The sequence below is a fragment of the Camelus ferus genome, chromosome 14, assembly GCF_009834535.1.
Source record: "Camelus ferus isolate YT-003-E chromosome 14, BCGSAC_Cfer_1.0, whole genome shotgun sequence".
Taxonomy (NCBI): domain Eukaryota; kingdom Metazoa; phylum Chordata; class Mammalia; order Artiodactyla; family Camelidae; genus Camelus; species Camelus ferus.
In genome coordinates, this window is record NC_045709.1 from 3,676,949 (window position 1) to 3,695,013 (window position 18,065).

Here is an 18,065-nt window from a genome sequence, read left to right on the forward strand (position 1 = left end):
TTGGAAATGATATGACCAATAAAGGGTTAATAACCAAAACATATAAAGAGCTTATAAAACTCTACATAAAAAACAAACAACCTGATTAAAATTGAGCAGAAAGCGTGAATAGTCATTTTCCAAAGAAGATATGCAGGTGGCCAACATGCACGTGAAAAGATGCTCAACATTGTTAATCATCAAAGAAATGCAGAATTTTCACTGTTTAGAATATTTGTGGAGCTGCTGATGCAAATTGGACATTTCTAGTTCGTAGAGTTTTTGAAATGAAAAATAATGTAGATTTCTTATAAATGTATATAGTTATCAAAAAAGGCAAATATATGCAACCATAAAGAAGAAATAAAATACAGCCATAATTTCATTTACCCAGTGATAACCGGTTTTTGTACTTTTAATGAGAATTCTGAAAATTGAACTGATGGCTCAAAGTGGGTGTGGAATAGGAAGTGAAGGCTGAGCTCATTTATTTATGTAAATGTGCCTTTGTTATCTTTCCTGGGGTCACATAAAATATATTTTATTTCACTTTATTTTTGTGGGAGGAGGCAAGCATAAAATATATTTTAAATAACTCTTCTAAATTGTGACAAAACTCCAGTGCCCCTGTGCTGAAACTAGTTACTTTATGTCTTAATACTCATCTCAGAATTCACAGTGAGCCCGAAATAACAGATTCCATTATTTGGTTTTGTCAACGCACTGCAGAGTTGGCATGGAACAGGACATACTGTTAGAAGCAGACACATGGGCACAAAGAAAGTGACAACTGATAACCTAATGTGGAGGGAAGAGACTTGGGAAACTGAAAAGCAGGCTTGGAACTATTATTAAGAGATTTGGAAATGATGCTGTACGTAACAGTGATCCTAAGTGTGCAAGGAAAATTTGAGTTGCTTTTGCTTCATAAGCAAAAGATAGGCAGTGCTTCATAGGATTACTGTCTTAAATAGATTAAATAAAAGCTTTGGTGTTTAAAAACTTAGCTTTAGTAATTTGGAATCTTTTCTATGTAGGATGCTGAATACCTCAACAGAGCTGGATAAATAAGACATAATTTTAAGTTGGTAGGAGCCTTTTGGAAACACATTGATACATTTGTTATATAATTTCTTAATTCTGTTTATTGTCATAATAATCCTTGTAGACAGAGTTGTAGAAAGAGAAAATGAGATTTTTAGGGTCTCTTTTAACTGTTTGCTTCCTATATTTATGATTGCTTCTGTTTCAGGAAGGAGTGTCTGCCATGGAAAATCTAAATGAAATGCAGTGTATGTGGTTTCAAACAGAATGCATTTCAGCTTACCAGCGTTTGGGAAGATATGGGGATGCCTTGAAAAAATGCCATGAAGTAGAAAGGGTGAGTTGATAGAATTTTGGCTTCATTTTTCTCCTGTAAGGTGACGAAAAAAGCAGGTAGACTTCTACATGGGATCATCTGCCTCTTCCAGCTACTTTGGGAACTTCATTGTGAAAAAATTCTTGATTCAGAAGTTGTGAATAAATGCTTGCTTTCTTTTAATCCTCAAATGGTTACGATTTTGACATGTCTGCATATTTTTTTCTGAAGGAAGAAGGACAAGATTAGTAAGTTATTATTGCTACTATTAACATATATTCAAAATTTCTATTCCCTAATCGGGCCATTATTTGATTTTCATCACTAGCCTAGAAGGATGCACAAGCTGATGGCCACCTCTTTCCTCTTTACGTCAGGATCTGCTCCATAGTCAGCCTCTCTCCAGTTTGTCTTCCCAGCGTATCTGTTCTCGCGTTCAGCACTTTGTACAGCAACCTGGGGCTGCTTTGCCAGCTTATTTTATTACTTGCTAGGGGTGTGTGTGTGATTTGCCTTAGTGAGGGGACCTTTCTTTTCCTTTGTGTGAATTTTTGTTTTCCTGTTCTTTGTCATCTCTGAAGCACTCTCCTTCCAAATGGACCACAGGAGGAAGAGAGCCACAAATGCACCCCTGAGGCAGGCCTCAGCATCCCTCAGCTGTGGGTCGCTCGGCACCACTGCCCCAAGCTGACGCAATCTAGAGCCACAGGCGGCGTAGTCAGGTGAGCCTGATGTCTGCGCTCTGGCAGGCACTTTGGCCTTTTTCCCACATGAAACTTCTGAGGTTGCCCAAGAGGAAGGCTAAATTTTAGGGGGTGGCTTTGGATGGGAACTGGAACTAGGGTGATACCCAAGCCCTTTTAGGAATAATAACCTAGTGTTTGCTTTGTTTTGTTCTGTTTTATTTTTTTTCCCTTTTAAGCCTGGACTTGATGCTGGGGAATATCCTTCCCATCTTCTTGGAAAATATAAAGCCCTTGGATGACATGTGAAATATTCAGACGGTATCCAAGCATCCTAAGTTTAAATCAGGCTCTTACTTCTGTGACAAAACGGTAGACACTTATTTCAACACTCCTAGGTGATGATCACTTTAAAAGCATCTGCTTGTTACTAAGGAAAGATACATTTTTACTAACCAGGACATTCTCAGGGAACAGTCCATTGCTCCCTGAATGAGGAGGCTGCTAGGCACTTACTGATCAGCAATTCCAGCAGGACCATAACTAGAAATTTATCAGATTTTCTGTGGAAGTCAAATCTGAGCACCTTAGGATCATTATAAACTTCTTCACCTTCCAGTCCCTTTCCTCCTAACATTCATACCTCAGCTTTATTCTTTTCAATAGTTTTTGAGGATTGTTAGAATATGATTACTGGCTGTTCAGTTACCACATTTCAGTTAGATTGCACTTTCTCAGGTTTTTAGCGATTTTGATCACCTGTGGCTTGACCCTTTAACGTTGTGGGGGTTTAGAGGCACTGACCCTCTGCACAGTTGAAAATCCCCTTGTGACTGACTTCTAGTCAGGCCTTTGTAGTGCGATTCTTAAAGCAACCATGGATGGTGAAGTTCTGAAGTATTTATTTACTATTGAAAAACTTCATGTGTAGGTAGACCCACATAGTATTGTTCAAGGTCAGCTGCACTTCCAGTTCAAGAAATACGTTTTGACTGGTAGAAGGCATTTTTGAAGGAAAAAAAATTTACAGGAATCATTGGAGATTATTGGAGATTAAAACATGACAGAAGATCACATCACCCTCTGGTCGTGTTACATAATTATCATTGCTCAAAACTTTACAAAATGTCTTCAGGGTTTGCTGTTGGTACTTGAAAATATAACCAAAAGCAGATAAACAAGAAAAGATCCTATTCATATTCCACTTGTAAGCTAGTCTTTGTAGTGAATAATTCAAATTAAAAGTAAATAAGACTTAACTCTCCTAGTGGTTTAATACAAAAATGTTAGTGTAGTACAAATTGCTGATTGATGCTTCTGAAATTAATTTCTAAGAAAAATTAATGTAATCTAAAAGAAAATTCTTGGTGATATAGCTGTAAGGATTTAAGGGAAATCACAGAATTGAAAGACAAAATAGATATCTGCTTGAGTTACTTTTGTGCCTAGGTTTTAAATATTTTAGTACAGGAATGAGCACTTTTCAGAATTCAAACTTTGCAGTTGACCTTCCAAATAGAAGATCAATGAATAGAGAAATAAGTTCCAAGAAAGACTGAGTGGTTCTTCTCCCTTTAAGAATTCATTCAAGGATTCTTTCGCTGGAAGCAGTTTCAGTTTAGGACATACTGCTGTGAGCTCTTACCCTCACAGTGGGATTTCAAGTGTTAGGATTCTGGAACGGCCCATTGTAGTGCTTTTTCTGCCTTCATCTTGCCCCGCTTACAGGATTTTAGGATTATATATAAAGGTTATGTAGTCCAACCCAGTCTTTTGTTTACAACTTGAGTTTTATTAAAAACAAAACAAAATGACCATCCTCAGAGTATTAGCTATAAAACTTTTGTTCAGAATAATTTGTTTTTTAAAATGGAGGTACTCGAGATTGAACCCAGGACCTCGTGCATGCTAAGCACGTGCCCTGCCACTGAGCTATACCCCTCTCCCCAGAATAATATTTTTAATTATTTTATCTTTCAAGAATTGATTTTCTTTCTTTTCCCTTTTTTTTCAGGTGGTTAGTTTCTCATTGTTTTAATATGCTGGTTTATATCTGAGACAGAGCAACAATACATATTTCTAAAATTTTTGATAAGATCTAGAATTTGTGATAGATCAAAACCATAGGAAGTTCATAACTTTATCTTCTGGTGGTGTGTATCTTAATCTCTATCAAATTGACACATGCTTTATAATGACAGATTTTCCTATAAGGAAATAGAGTTGCTTATTGCCCTCATTTGTCTAGTTATTATTATTTAAGTCCAGAGATTTTTGTTGCCTTTCTGTGTATAAACTCTCATTAGTCTTCTCCCAGCATCTCTGAGGAGTAACATGTGAGAAATCTGGGTCAGAAGAGGTGGCCTGTTAGGGAATTCCTAAAGAAAACCGCGCTCTTAAGCTGTGAATGGCATTTCTTAATTCTTTGCTGACTTGTCTTACTTTAATTCAAGCCTAATTTTGACAGTTTAAGCAATTCCTGCCAGCATTCCCCCTAAACTGTCCCCCACCCCCAAAAGAGAGAATTAGCATTGATACTGAGGGGAAAAGTGAGTTAAGGGCATGAGCTATATGTGAACATTTGGGTACCTGTTTTCTTCCAGGAGCTAAGTGACCTCCTCATGCTCATGTTTGGATAAAGTGCAGGGAAAAATAACTTTACCTATTTGCTTGTTTATGTTATCTAGTGTATTTTTACGTTTTATAAATTTGGAGACTTAAAACACCCCAAGGTAGTACTAGGGAGACCTCTGTGGTAATGTAATAGTTCTGTATCTTGATTGTGGTAGTCGTTATGCAAATCTACTTGTGATGCAATCACACGGAACTGTGCACACACATCATACCACTGTCAGATTTGGTTTTGCTATTGTTACTATCTGTATGTAAGATGTAACCTTTTGGGGGCAACAGAGGGAAGAGTGTAGAAGGACATCTCTGTACTACTCTTTGCGAGTTCCTTTGTATATAATTATTCCAAAATAAAAGTTAAAGAGGAAAATCACCCTAAGATTATTTAGTTGTTTTTGAGTAGGGATCTGCCATTCCTGACTAGGTTTCTGAGAGAGAGGGCTTTCCATGGAAAAACTGAGAAAGCCTCAGACAAACTGGGATAAGCTGGTTATCCTCTTTATGGAAGACATTAACTGGAGAGAGGCAACCTGTGAGCTGTTACTGACAAAGAGGCGGCTTAAATGTTTGTGGTTCCATATGGCTCCCTCCGAGCCTTGACTTAAATCTGTGTCTACTAATGCTGCTAGGAGTACGTCTTTCAACTTGTGTCTGCCTTTTTACACATAAATGTATCTCAGCCTAGAAAAAGTCCTGTAAGTTCTTAGAAGTTTTCATCTCCATACGTGTTCCATGATTTTGGGCACTGCCATTATTCGTCAGTCAGCTGTATTGAATTTTAAGATACTATGTTGCTAGATATAACTTCATTTACGTTAACTATGTACAGCTATGTAATCCCTTGATCGAAACAAAGTTTATGTTATTATTTGATTTGTCTTATTGACAACTTTCAAATATAACATCATTAAAGCATGATTCTTGAAATATTAAATATAAACTACTACTAATATAAAAACTGAAATGTTCATTTTTTTACATTTCTTTCCTGTCACTGTACTTTTATCCTTTTTAAAAAAATTTTTTATATATATTTTTACTGAAGTATAGTCAGTTTACAATGTTGTGTCAATTTCTGGTGTACAGCACAATGCTTCAGTCATACATGAACATACATATATTTGTTTTTATATTCTTTTTCACCGTAAGTTACTACAAGATACTGAATATAGTTCCCTGTGCTATACAGTGTAAACTTGTTTATCTTTTATCCTGTTTATCTTAGTATTCTTCCCTTAAAGTCTCAGGTATTTAATGTAATTCCATGTATAGTGTACTTCTGATTACCACGACGACTAAAATTATCAAGTGATGTGAATAATTAGTAATGTGTCCTCTGCACACGTAGTTGCTAGGCCTCCAGGACAGAGGGAAAATGAAGTAGTGGAAGAGTTTGGTCTGTATTTGTGTAATGAATCATTCACTTTCCTGTATATTTTTGGAGGAGCTAAAATAGGGGAAAGGGAAGGAGACAGAGGTAGAGATGCATGTAGGGGAGAAGATAAAAGTATAAGTTGTTTCGTCTGGGGATTAGTCAGCTTCCCATGTAAGGGATTAGTTCTTAGCCCTTTTGGTGCAGTGGACCCTCAGAGGATTGGATGAAAGCCTCGAGCTCTCTCCTTAGGAAAATGCTATTCTTGTTTATATGTAGACTCCAGATTAAGAACCTTTGCTAAAATAGAATGGAGATAGATTAAAGAGAGTGAAGTGAGTGAGAGAAAACAGTAATGCTCTGCATTTGTTACAGCAGTTTACTGTTTAGGGTGAACTTTAAAATACTTTTTTGATCCTTTAACAACCTTATGAAATTGGCTGTGTATATTTCTTTATTCCTAACATAGATAGATAATTGAGGCTCTAGGAAATTAAGCGGTCACATGTCTGATAAGCAGCTTCTCCCCTGAGTTGGCAAATACTGTGCTTAATGAATGTCTGCTGTGCTAGGCCCTGTGCCAGGCAGTGGGGATGGAGATGACAGGCTGCCCTCGAAAAGCTCATGGCCAAGTAGAGCAGTCTGATTTGTAAACATTCACTGTGAACCTATATGTATGTAGTCGCCATTCAGAGCTCTGTTTAACTCTGCCTTGCTGATTTTGGGGAAGTACTGAGCAGGATTTCATGAAACTATAATATCAGTATGTTGTTTTTCTAGGTTTAGCAAATAACCTGATCATCTGACTCATTACACAGAAATTGAGCATCATCATCACAAAACACGATCTATAGGGAATGGGCATGGATTGTAGGAAGAGAAACTTAAGTTGAAAGCAAAGAACAACTTGCTGTCCTTTATATATTAAACACTTTTTATTATTTTCTTTTAAAAGCAGACATCGACATCAGTGTAAAAGATAATTTTGTGGTTTTGTTTTTAAGCATTTTTTTGAGATAACTGATGATCAATTTGACTTCCATACTTACTGCATGAGAAAGATGACCCTTCGTGCCTACGTTGACCTTTTGAGATTAGAAGACATACTCAGGAGACATGCCTTCTATTTCAAGGCTGCTAGATCAGCAATTGAAATATACTTGAAATTGTATGATAATCCCTTAACCAATGAAAGCAAGCAACAAGAAATAAATTCAGGTAACTAAAAGGGAACTTGTTTAAAGAGATTTGAAAAGAACACAAAATTTCAGAATGTCATTAACGTAACAACAGATAGAAAAATATATGTCAAGTGGATGTGAAGACAGCATTAGATAACTAATATACCAAAAAAAAAAAAAAAAAGTTGGGCTAAGACTTAAAAAAAAGTTGACAGGATGTCCTGTAACTGATGCTTCCAGATTACCCTAATGGAATGATTTGTCTAGTTTTTATCTTTGGTAGGACCAATTCAGGAAAAATAGAAATGTCTGTGGGCTGGGCTTTTTATTTTCTAATTGTCATTGAAAATAGGTTTGAGCTCCTTAGGGAAAAATATATATTCATACAGCTTCTCACATCTATTTGACTGAAAATAATAATGCCAATATGACTATCTATGTTCACCCTTTTATTCACTAAAATGTTAATATCTAAGAATATTTGTGAAATAGTCACATGGCAGCAGGTTTATGATCAGATGATGTGTTTAAGCGCATTGTCTCACTTATCCTTGATGTGTTCCAAGAGGATTGCTGGTGTTATCAGCTCCACTTTTTACAGTTTGAGGCTTGAGACTGGGAGAGATGAAACAGGTTTACCTAAACCCACGTATCGTGGAGGAGGCAGAGCTGGGTCAGAACTGGTTAACTTCAGTTGATGCAGCATTTGCCGTTTGTGTGCCAGGGCTGAGCTAGTCCTTAGGAATACACTAAGAACTTTCATATAGTTGCCCCTCAAAAACTAGACTAATGGTATATATGAATAAGAGTATGAGGAAAATGGAAACACTGACTCAGAATTTTCATTCATTTGGATATTTATAGAAAACCTGTCAGCCAAAGAATTGAAGAAAATGCTTAGCAAGCAGAGAAGAGCTCAAAAAAAGGCTAAACTTGAAGAAGAGAGAAAGCATGCGGAAAGGGAACGTCAACAAAAAAATCAAAAGAAAAAAAGGGAAGAAGAGGAAGAAGAAACCAGTGGTCTCAAAGAAGAACTTATACCAGAGAAATTAGAAAGGGTGAGATGACTATCTTTATTTGTTTTGACCATAAACATGATATATTTAAATCTATAAATCAGAAGCCATTTTATAGTATTTGTAGTATTAGCCAAGGTCCTTATGATGGTTATTATTTTTGAGTGATGATATGTAAATTTTGGCTAATGCAGATTATAGATAGAATTGTAGTTATGGTAAGCAAACTAATGGTCCTCCAGATGTGTCCACATCCTAGTCCCTGGAACCTGTGAATATGTTATGTTACACGGCAAAAAGAATTAAGGCAGCAGATGGAATTTCTGGTTGTACTTAGCTGGCTTTAAAATAGAGTAGCCTGGATTATCCAGGTGAGCCCAATGTAATTAATCACAAGGGGCCTTAAACGTGGGAAGTCTGAGTGGTATGAGAAAGACTTAGTCCTTTCTTGCTGGCTTTGGAGAGGGAGGGAAGGAGCCACAGGCCAGAGGATGTGGACAGTCTTGAGAAGCTGAGTCTTATTGACACCTTGATTTTAAGCCCGGTGAAACCCATGTTGGACTTTTAAACTACAGAACTGCAAGGCAAAAAGTCTTTGTTGTTTAATGTAGTAAATTTTATCATTCATACAGAAAGTCAATAAGGAAACACAGGCCTTAAATGCCATTTTAGACCAGATGGACGTAATTGATATTTACAGAGCATTGCACCTGAAAACAGCAGAATACACATTCTTTTCAAGTGCACGTGGAATTCTCCAGGAGAGACCATGTGCTGGGCCACAAAGCAAGCCTTGGTATATTTTAAAAAACTGAAATCATATCAAGCATTTTTCCTGACCACAACTTAAGAGGCTAGAAATCAACTTCAAGAAGAAAACTGGAAAAACACGTGGAGGCTAAACAATATGCTACTGAACACCCAGTGGATCACTGAGGAAATCATAGAGGAAATCAAGAAATGCCTGGAGACAAATGAAAATGAAAACACAGTAATCCAGAACCCATAGGATGCAGCAAAAGCAGTTCTAAGAGGAGGTTTATAGCGATACAAGCTTACCTCAGGAAACAGAAATCCTAGATAAACAACCTTACATCTAAAGAAATTAGAAAAAGGAGAACAAACAAAATCCAAAGTTAGTAGAAAGAAAGAAACCATAAAGATCAGAGCAGAAATAAATGAAATAGAGACAAAAAAAAAAAATCAGTGAAACTAGCTGGTTCTTTTAAAAGATAAACAAAATTGATAAATGTTTAGCCAGACTCAAGGAAAACAGAGAGAGGGCCCAAATCAATGAAATCAGAAATGAAAAAGGAGAAGTTACAGTCGGCACCACAGAAATACAAAGGATCATAAGAGACTTCTATGAACAGCTATATGCTAATAAAATGGACAACCTAGAATTAATGGACAAATTCTTAGAAAGGTACAATCTCCCAAGATTGAACCAAGAAGTAGAAAATAAGAACAGACTAGTTACCAGTATTGAACTTGAGTCAGTAATTTTTAAACTTCCAACAGACAAAAAAGTCCAAGACCAGATGACTTCACAGGTGAATTCTACCAAACATTTAGAGAAGAGTTAACACCAATCCTTCTGAAACCATTCCAAAACATTGCTGAGGAGGGAACACTTCCAAATTCATTCTGTGAGGCCGGCATCACCCTGATAACCAAAACCGGACAAAGATATCACAAAGAAAATTATAGGCCAGCGTCACTGGTGAATATAGATGCAAAAATCCTCAACAAACTATCAACAAACCAACTCCAACAAAACATTAAAAGGATAGGATCATACATCATGAGTGGGATTTATTCCAGGGATGCGTGGATTTTTTTGATGTCTGCAAGTCAACCAGTGTGATACATCACATTAACAAACTGAAGAATAAAAACCATATGATCATCTCAGTAGATGGAGAAAAGGCTTGTTACTTATTTGGTCATTTTTAGAATGACCATACTTCCCAAGGCATTCCACAGATACAGTGCAATCCCTATCAAATTACCAATGACATTTTTCTCAGAACTAGAAAAATTTTTTTTTTTTACTTTGTATGGAAACACAGAATACCCCGAATAACCAAAACAATCTTGAGGAAGAAAAGCAGAGGTGGAGGAATCACATGCCCTGACTTCAGACTATACTACAAAGCTATGATAATCAAAACGGCATGACACTGGCACAAAAACAGACATCTAGATCAATGGAACAGAATGGAAAACCTAGAAATAAACCCACACACTTACGGTCAATTAATCTACAACAAAGGAGGCAAGAATATACAGTGGAGAAAAGACAGTCTCTTCAATAAGTGGTGTTAGGAAAACTGGACAGCTACATATAAAAGAATGAAATTAGAACATTCTCTAACACAATATACAAAAAGAAACTCAAAATTAAAGACCTAAACGTAAGATCAGATACTATAAATCTCCTAGATGAAAACATAGAACACTCTTTAACATAAATTGCAACAATATTTTTTTGGATCCTAGAGTAATGGAAATAAAAATAAACAAATGGGACCTAATATAAATAAATGGGACCTAATTTAAAAAGCTTTTGCACAGCAAAGGAAATCATAAAACAAAAAAGCAACCTACAGAATGGGAGAAAATATTTGCAAATTATGCTACCAGCAAGAGGTTAATTTCCAAAATATACAAACAGCTCATACAATTTAATATTAAAAAAGTTTAAAAATACAATCAAAAAATGGGTAGAGGGCCTAAATAGACATTTCTTCAAAGAAGACATCCAGATGGCCAATAGGCACATGAAAAGATGCTCAATATCACTAATTATTAGCGAAATGCAAATCAAAACTACAAGGTATCACTTCACACCAGCCAGAGTGGCCATCATTAAAAAGTCTACTAATAATAAATGCTGGAGAGGGTGTGGAGGAAGAGGAACCCTCCTACACTGTTGGTGGGAATGTAAATTGGTGCAGCCACTATGGAGGACAGTATGAAGGTTCCTTAAAAAACAAAAAATAGAGTTACCACATGATCCTACAATCCAACTCTTGGGCCTGCTTCATTGCAGCACAATTTACAATAGCCCAGACACGGAAACAACTGTAATGTCCATTGATGGATGACTGGATAAAGAAGATGTGGTACACACACACACACACGCACGCACAATGTGTATATATACATATACACACACAATAGAATACTACTCAGCCATAAAAAAGAATGAAATAATGCCATTTGCAGCAACATGGATGGACCTGGAGATTGTCATACTAAGTTAAATCAGACAGAAAGACAAATATAAGATATCACTGATACGTAGAATCTAAAAAAATGATACAGATGAACTTATTAACAAAACAGAAGGAGTCTCACAGACATAGAAAACAAACTTATAGTAAATACAGTAAATCTTTAGTAATTTGTTAGAGCAGCAATATAATTGTGTATTAAATATGGAAGCATTTTATGTATCTCGCTAGATAATGTTTTAGCTACAAAGAGATATCTCCATGATTTCTCACAGTGTTAATAGTTATTTAGGAACCAGATTTAGAGAGATACTCAGCTTTCTGGTTTATTCACTTGAATCTGGTATAAGTAATTTAAATTTGTCATTACCTTTTTTCAGTTATGTAATGCGGTTATATTTGTTTCCGTACCTTAAATGTTCGTAGTTTAAGGGCCTTGGTGGGATAATGATACTTGTAAGTATAATGGTACTTGGTGTACCATTGCCTTAAGTCTGTGGAGTAATCTCCCGCATTTTCTTGGTTTTTATAAAATTATCTTGATTTTATAATCAGAAAATAGAGCTATTTCCATTTTGAAAATCATTGACTACTTTGTTTATAGTTGATAGTTTTAAAATGTTTTATTGCTTATTTAGTTACATTGTCTAAATTATTGTATGCATTAATTTTGTATGCATTAATATAAAATTTGGGGGAAATTTGATGTGTATAACTGATTTATAAGTATAATAATTTTTCTTTCTGTTTCAAAATAGACAGAAAATCCATTAGAAGAAGCTATCAAGTTTCTTATACCTCTTAAGAACCTTGTTGCTGATAACATTGACACCCATCTATTAGCATTTGAAATATATTTTAGAAAAGGTAATAAATAATTTGAATTCAGATTTTAATCCTTGGTTTTATTGGTGACCATATTAAGTTTAATCTTTGTGAGTTAAATCTGTTTTTGTTTCTTAGAGTATCATTCCAGCCTTCCACAAAAGCTATTAATCCCTTTTTTCTTTGCTGCTCAAACCTTTACTGAGTAATAAATTACATTAGTATGATCAAATGAATAATTTGAAATCATACAGATTGTTTGCCTGAAGCAATTCCTCATAATTTTTCAAGCATTCCTTTAGAAAATAAAAGTTGTTTTTGGTAACCAAAGTCAGCTTTCAGTTTTGCTTATGAGTGTTTTAGGAAAGGTAACATTTTGTTCCTGGATTTTAAGTGAGTCTAAAATAAAGTGAAAAGAACATGCATAAATATTGATCCTGTTACTGTTATATTTTTTTCTGACATAGGAAAGTTTCTGTTAATGCTGCAGTCTGTCAAACGAGCTTTTGCCATCAACAGTAATAACCCATGGTTACATGAATGTTTAATTAAGTTTTCTAAATCTGGTAAGTATAAGAAAGGAATTATTTATGTAAAAGTAAATATAACAGTTCAACTGTCTTCCTTTTAAGCTGGACATTAAAGAGATTTGCAACAGTGTAAAGCAAAAATAGATATAATATTTATAGTATTTATAAAGATGTGTCTATAAAATGAACATGCTGGCAAAGATACGTTAGAAATTAGTGAATTTTTTGTTTGCTTGTTTGAACACTTTTTTTTAAACATTTTTTATTGAGTTATAGTCATTTTACAATGTGTCAAAATTCCAGCGTAGAGCTCAATTTTTCAGTTCTACATGAACATACATATATTCATTGTCACATTTTTTCGCTGTGAGCTATCACGAGATCTTGTATATATTTCCCTGTGCTATACAGTATAATCTTGTTTATCTATTCTGCATATGCCTGTCAGTATCTACAAATTTTGAAATCCCAGTCTGTCCCTTCCTCCCCCCACCCCCTTGAGAAATCAGTGAATTTTAAGCTAGAGTGTTTTTATATTCCAAAGGAGCAATAACATTTTTGACGTGTAAAATATATCAAGCTTAATAATAAATGACTATATATCAAATGATTTTGTTTCAGCGGACAAAAATTTTTTAATTCCAAATGTTCTGTTTTTATAGTGTCTAACCACAGTAATCTTCCAGACATTGTGAGTAAAGTTCTATCTCAAGAAATGCAGAAAATATTTGTCAACAGGGACCTGGAAAGTTTTAATGAGGATTTTCTCAAGCATAATGCTACCTCTCTTCAGCATCTACTTTCAGGTTGGTATTTAGCTCCTGGGTTAAAACGTTTATGGAAAAAAGTTAGAATGTGATATTAAAGGAAAAAAAAGTTTGGAAAGATGATCAACCTCACTAATTATGAGAGAGAAAAAAATGAACGCAAAACCATGTTGATCTTTCAAATTAGGAAATTTGTTTTTTGGTTTTTTTTTTGAAGAAGGAGATTGAAGGAGATGGGAAAGATGTGGTGTAAAAGCCCTCTTGTATTTTGTTGCTGTAGGTGTGAATTGGTCCGGCCATTTAGGAAAGCAGTTTGTCATTCTTACTAAGACCATCACATTACCTGTGCCTTTTGCTGCAGTCATACATACCTGTGTAAATAATTTTAAAGATTTAATCTAAAGCAAAGAAAGGATTTTAAGGACAAGGATGTTAACTGAAATGCTGTGTATAAGGATGGGGAAGAGAATGAAGCAAATTTAATTCATGTCCAATGATATGGGAAACAGTAGCAGGTTCATAGGATGGGAATACCAGGTAGTCATATAAAGTGCTGTTTATTCAGAAGTTTGAAATAACAGGACTAACATACAATACCTTCTCAACTATGTAAATATATACATGGCATAAAGGTTGGAAAGAAGTGTATTCTAAAGCTTTAAAGGTTGCCTTTGGGTGTCGTGGTTATGAGTAACTTATATTTTCCTGTGTTTTTATTACTTTACTTATTTTGCGTTTTGAGGACTTATATATCCTGCTTTGTTACAGGAAGGATTTTAGGTGGTTTATACCAATTTATAGAATAAAAAGATACAAACTAAATGCAAACTTGAAAAAGATTGTGGAAAAAATTCGGGACAAAATGAAGTACATAATATAATTCACCATGCTCCTACTTTAAGCCACATATTTAAATATTTGAACCTAAGCTTTCTTGTCGTAAAGGGAAACTTCTTGGTTCTATCATTTATGGAAAAAAGTTAATACCTCTGAAAAATCAACAACACTTCTCAGTACTAAGGGCTAGATAAGAATTTCTCTTCAAGCACACAGGATAATAGAAGAAGACATTTCTATATTATAATAATGAGAAATGTCTTTCTAAACATTATGTGAAATTCTAAGGAGAAGATAATTTTTGCCACATTAAAGATAATTTTTGCCACATTAAAAGAAAACCACACCATAAAGACAGTCACAAGGCCAAGTAGGAAAAATATTCACAGATATGTAACTGATTAAAAGCTAATAGTATACATATTACTGTTATAAATTCACAATAAAAATGTAAATAAACAAAAGCCCAATTAAAAACGAGCGTAGAATATGGACCACGTAGTTGACAGCAGAAATTATTTAAAAGCAACTTTAAAAATGACATACTTTCTTTGTGAATATGCAGACATTTTCCTGTTGTCCATCTCGCACACTGCTCTTTGGCAATAATTTGTTCCTTAGATGTTTTATTTTAGGGTATCATCTTTTAAAAATAATTTTAGTTGAAATACTGATTGATGCCACAAGGTAACCCATATTTACATTTATTGTTACATCATTTCTTAGGGATGAGGCTGTTAAATCTGGTCTCCTGGTAGATGTTTAAAAACCATCTCTTTGTGACAGAAAAAGCCCTGATGTGTAGTATTCTGCCATAGTGTGAATACTCCCAGTGCGACCCAAAGCTGTCAGTGGGATGTCCCAGGCTAGGGAGCTGGGAAGAGACGGCACCGCTGGCTCCCGAGAGTGGGTAGGTGCGGCCCCAGCCCCCGCTGACTGGGCACCTGCAGTCACTGGGCAGTGCGAATCATTTTGAAATGTCTTGGTATTTCAGGTGCTAAAATGATGTATTTTCTGGACAAGTCAAGGCAAGAGAAAGCAATTGCTATTGCCACTAGACTGGATGAAACGATAAAAGATAAAAATGTAAAGGTAAGATTTTTCACAGACTGATTTCTGCAGATTATGGATACTGAGTGACGTAACGCAACATGTCTTTACAACATAATTCTTGAGGGAGCCTTCACAGTTATGTCTGGATTTGAATCTCAGCTGCACCCATTAGGAACTGTGTCACATTAGGCAAGGTACCTCTCTTAGCTTCCTTTTCCTCACTTATAAGATAAGAATGAAAATACTGTCCATCTCAGAGTTGGTTTAAGGATCAACTGAAGTAGTGAACTGTGGTGCTTGGCACACAGTAAGCACTCAGTAAATGGGAATTGTTGTTATTAATCAAGGACACTTCCATTTTAGTGGTCACAGTTTTCAGAGATTCACCTTTTCAAATATTAGAATTTTACTACTTTTTTTAAGGCTTTGCACTGTTGATTAAAAAATTTTTTTTAATTTATTATTATTTTATTTTGCAGAGGGAGGTAATTGGGTTTGTCTTTATATGCTTATTTTTAATGGAGGTACTAGGGATTGAACACAGGACCTCGTGCGTGCTAGGACCGTGCTCTACCACTGAGCTAGACCCACCCCTTCAGAGCTGATTTTTCAAGTGTTCCTTTTTTGAGGGGATTACTTACTATAGATAGCAAGAAGTTAGTTTAAAATGAGGCCTTGTTAAATTTTCTCTAGCTTAATTAAATTGCATCTTTTGATTAAAGTAATCAAATTTCTTTTTTTAAAAAAATAATTTTTATTTTCCCCTGTTTAAATAGACTTTAATAAAGGTTTCTGAGGCACTGCTTGATGGCAGCTTTGGGAACTGTCATTCCCAGTATGAAGAATACAGGGTGGCCTGTCATAACCTGCTTCCTTTTACTTCTGCTTTCCTGCCTGGGGTGAACGAAGTCAACGGTCAGAACACAGCGCGCAGCCAAACAGCTAACTATGATGTCTTGGCAAATGAAACTTGAAATCCCTTAGAAAGTTGATGCCTGTAAGACGCAAAGCTGAATCCAGATCAGGGTTTCCTTTCTAACTTGTATTTTAATATAGATATGAAATGAAACACAGTTGATCCTTGAACAGCATGGGTTTGGATCGCAGGGGGTCCCCTTACATGTGGATTTTTTTGAGTAGTAAATATGACAGTATGGCGTGATCTGCAGTTGGTTGAATCCATGAATGTGGAACCCCAGATAGGGAGTGACCGCATATGCAGAGGGCTGACGGTAAGTTCTAGGCGGATTTTTGACTGCACTGGGGTAACTCTTGCTTTTGTTCATGGGTCAGCTGTAATTGGATAGAATTTTGAAAGGAGTTCTGTAAGCTTATTTTACTCTTCATCTGATTCAGCCAGTTTACATAAATGTCTGTTAAAATTACCTGTTTATCCTTGCATAGTTTTCTTAAACTTCTGCATTATCAGCATTGTGATGGGTTCTGTCACTTCATAACTATGATAATTTCTTAATTAACCTGACTACAGCTCCACTATATTATTTTCCTTAGCTCCTGGTTTCATTTCTAAATCTGTGTTTTGATCCCTTATTGATTTGTTTTGTTACTGTTTACTTGCTTTTTAGTTAAAGTACATCAATTTTAAAGTGTTAATAACGATATGTTAAAAACAATAAGGAACTCCTTTTGGCAGATATTTATTTAGAACTTACTTCAGTTTGACCTTTTGTCTAGCTTAATTTTTGTGTGTGTGTGATTTATCATTTCCTTTTCAATATTCATGAAAATGATATTTTCTGCTGAATAAGGATACTCCAGTTTTATGTTGATGATTCAGTGTACAGGGATTTGTTTGCCACTTAATCATGGAAATTCACTGATAAATTTGTTGCATATCTCTCGATCAGTCTTAAAGGCCCACAGATGAGAATTATGCTTTCTTCACTAAATTGCTTTGCGTGTTACCAAGTAGTTTATAGGTGAGTGGTGTGCCACTGGGAAACATAATGGGGCAGATTACAAATTATAATGAAACACGCATACTCTTACAGCCATGTGTTGACTATTAAATATGTCTTTATATCAGCAAAATGAGAATTTAAACTATCAACTAGTTTAACTCTTAAAACATAGTATTATTGAGCAATATATTTTTGGGAGGATGACTTTTTGTTTTTTCTTGTACAGAAAACAGTAATAGAACCATTTAATGTGTTTCTTTCAGAACCGTGTAAATATGTTGGTAATACCAGTACTTTCTTTTAAGGCAACTATAAATTCAAAAGGGGAGATTTTATTTAGAGAAATAATTAAAATAGTTTTCCATCACTCTAAGCTGATACTTAGATTCATAATTGTTGAGAAAAAACTAACTATAAAATAATGTCAACCTATATATGCTATAATAAATTATTTTGTACACAGTTGCCTATTTGTGTTTATTATTGCTTCCCACTATCAAAGTATTTTTGCAAAATGTTTTTTCTTTGAGGGAGTGAAAACTTCATTTTTATACGTTTATTTAAAAAAAAAAACCACCTACCGATGTATTCTGGTGCCTCAGCAGCTTGGCTTCTTTTTGGTGTTTTAATAATTTTAGAAGTAGACAGTTTTTGTCACTAAATATCCTGG

General features: G+C 35.2%; 1 protein-coding gene across 9 annotated transcripts in view; it reads left to right on the top strand.

Moving 5' to 3' along the window:
* NAA16 (N-alpha-acetyltransferase 16, NatA auxiliary subunit) overlaps window positions 1-17,861 on the top strand; it is a 57,803-nt gene extending 39,942 nt beyond the window's left edge. For 4 of the 9 annotated variants that reach the window (XM_032496046.1, XM_032496047.1, XM_032496048.1 and 1 more), the window contains 8 exons: window positions 1,232-1,360; window positions 7,030-7,243; window positions 8,071-8,264; window positions 12,220-12,328; window positions 12,754-12,852; window positions 13,479-13,622; window positions 15,415-15,512; window positions 16,250-17,861. In XM_032496046.1, coding sequence (XP_032351937.1) covers window positions 1,232-1,360; window positions 7,030-7,243; window positions 8,071-8,264; window positions 12,220-12,328; window positions 12,754-12,852; window positions 13,479-13,622; window positions 15,415-15,512; window positions 16,250-16,447 — 1,185 coding nt within the window. In that variant the 3' untranslated portion in view covers window positions 16,448-17,861. Of the gene's footprint in view, window positions 1-1,231; window positions 1,361-1,920; window positions 2,062-2,261; window positions 2,421-7,029; window positions 7,244-8,070; window positions 8,265-12,219; window positions 12,329-12,753; window positions 12,853-13,478; window positions 13,623-15,414; window positions 15,513-16,249 lie in introns of those variants that run through there. The other 5 variants (XR_004325621.1, XM_032496049.1, XR_004325622.1 and 2 more) reach the window with 5 other exon arrangements.
* The last annotated feature ends 204 nt before the right edge of the window (window positions 17,862-18,065 follow it).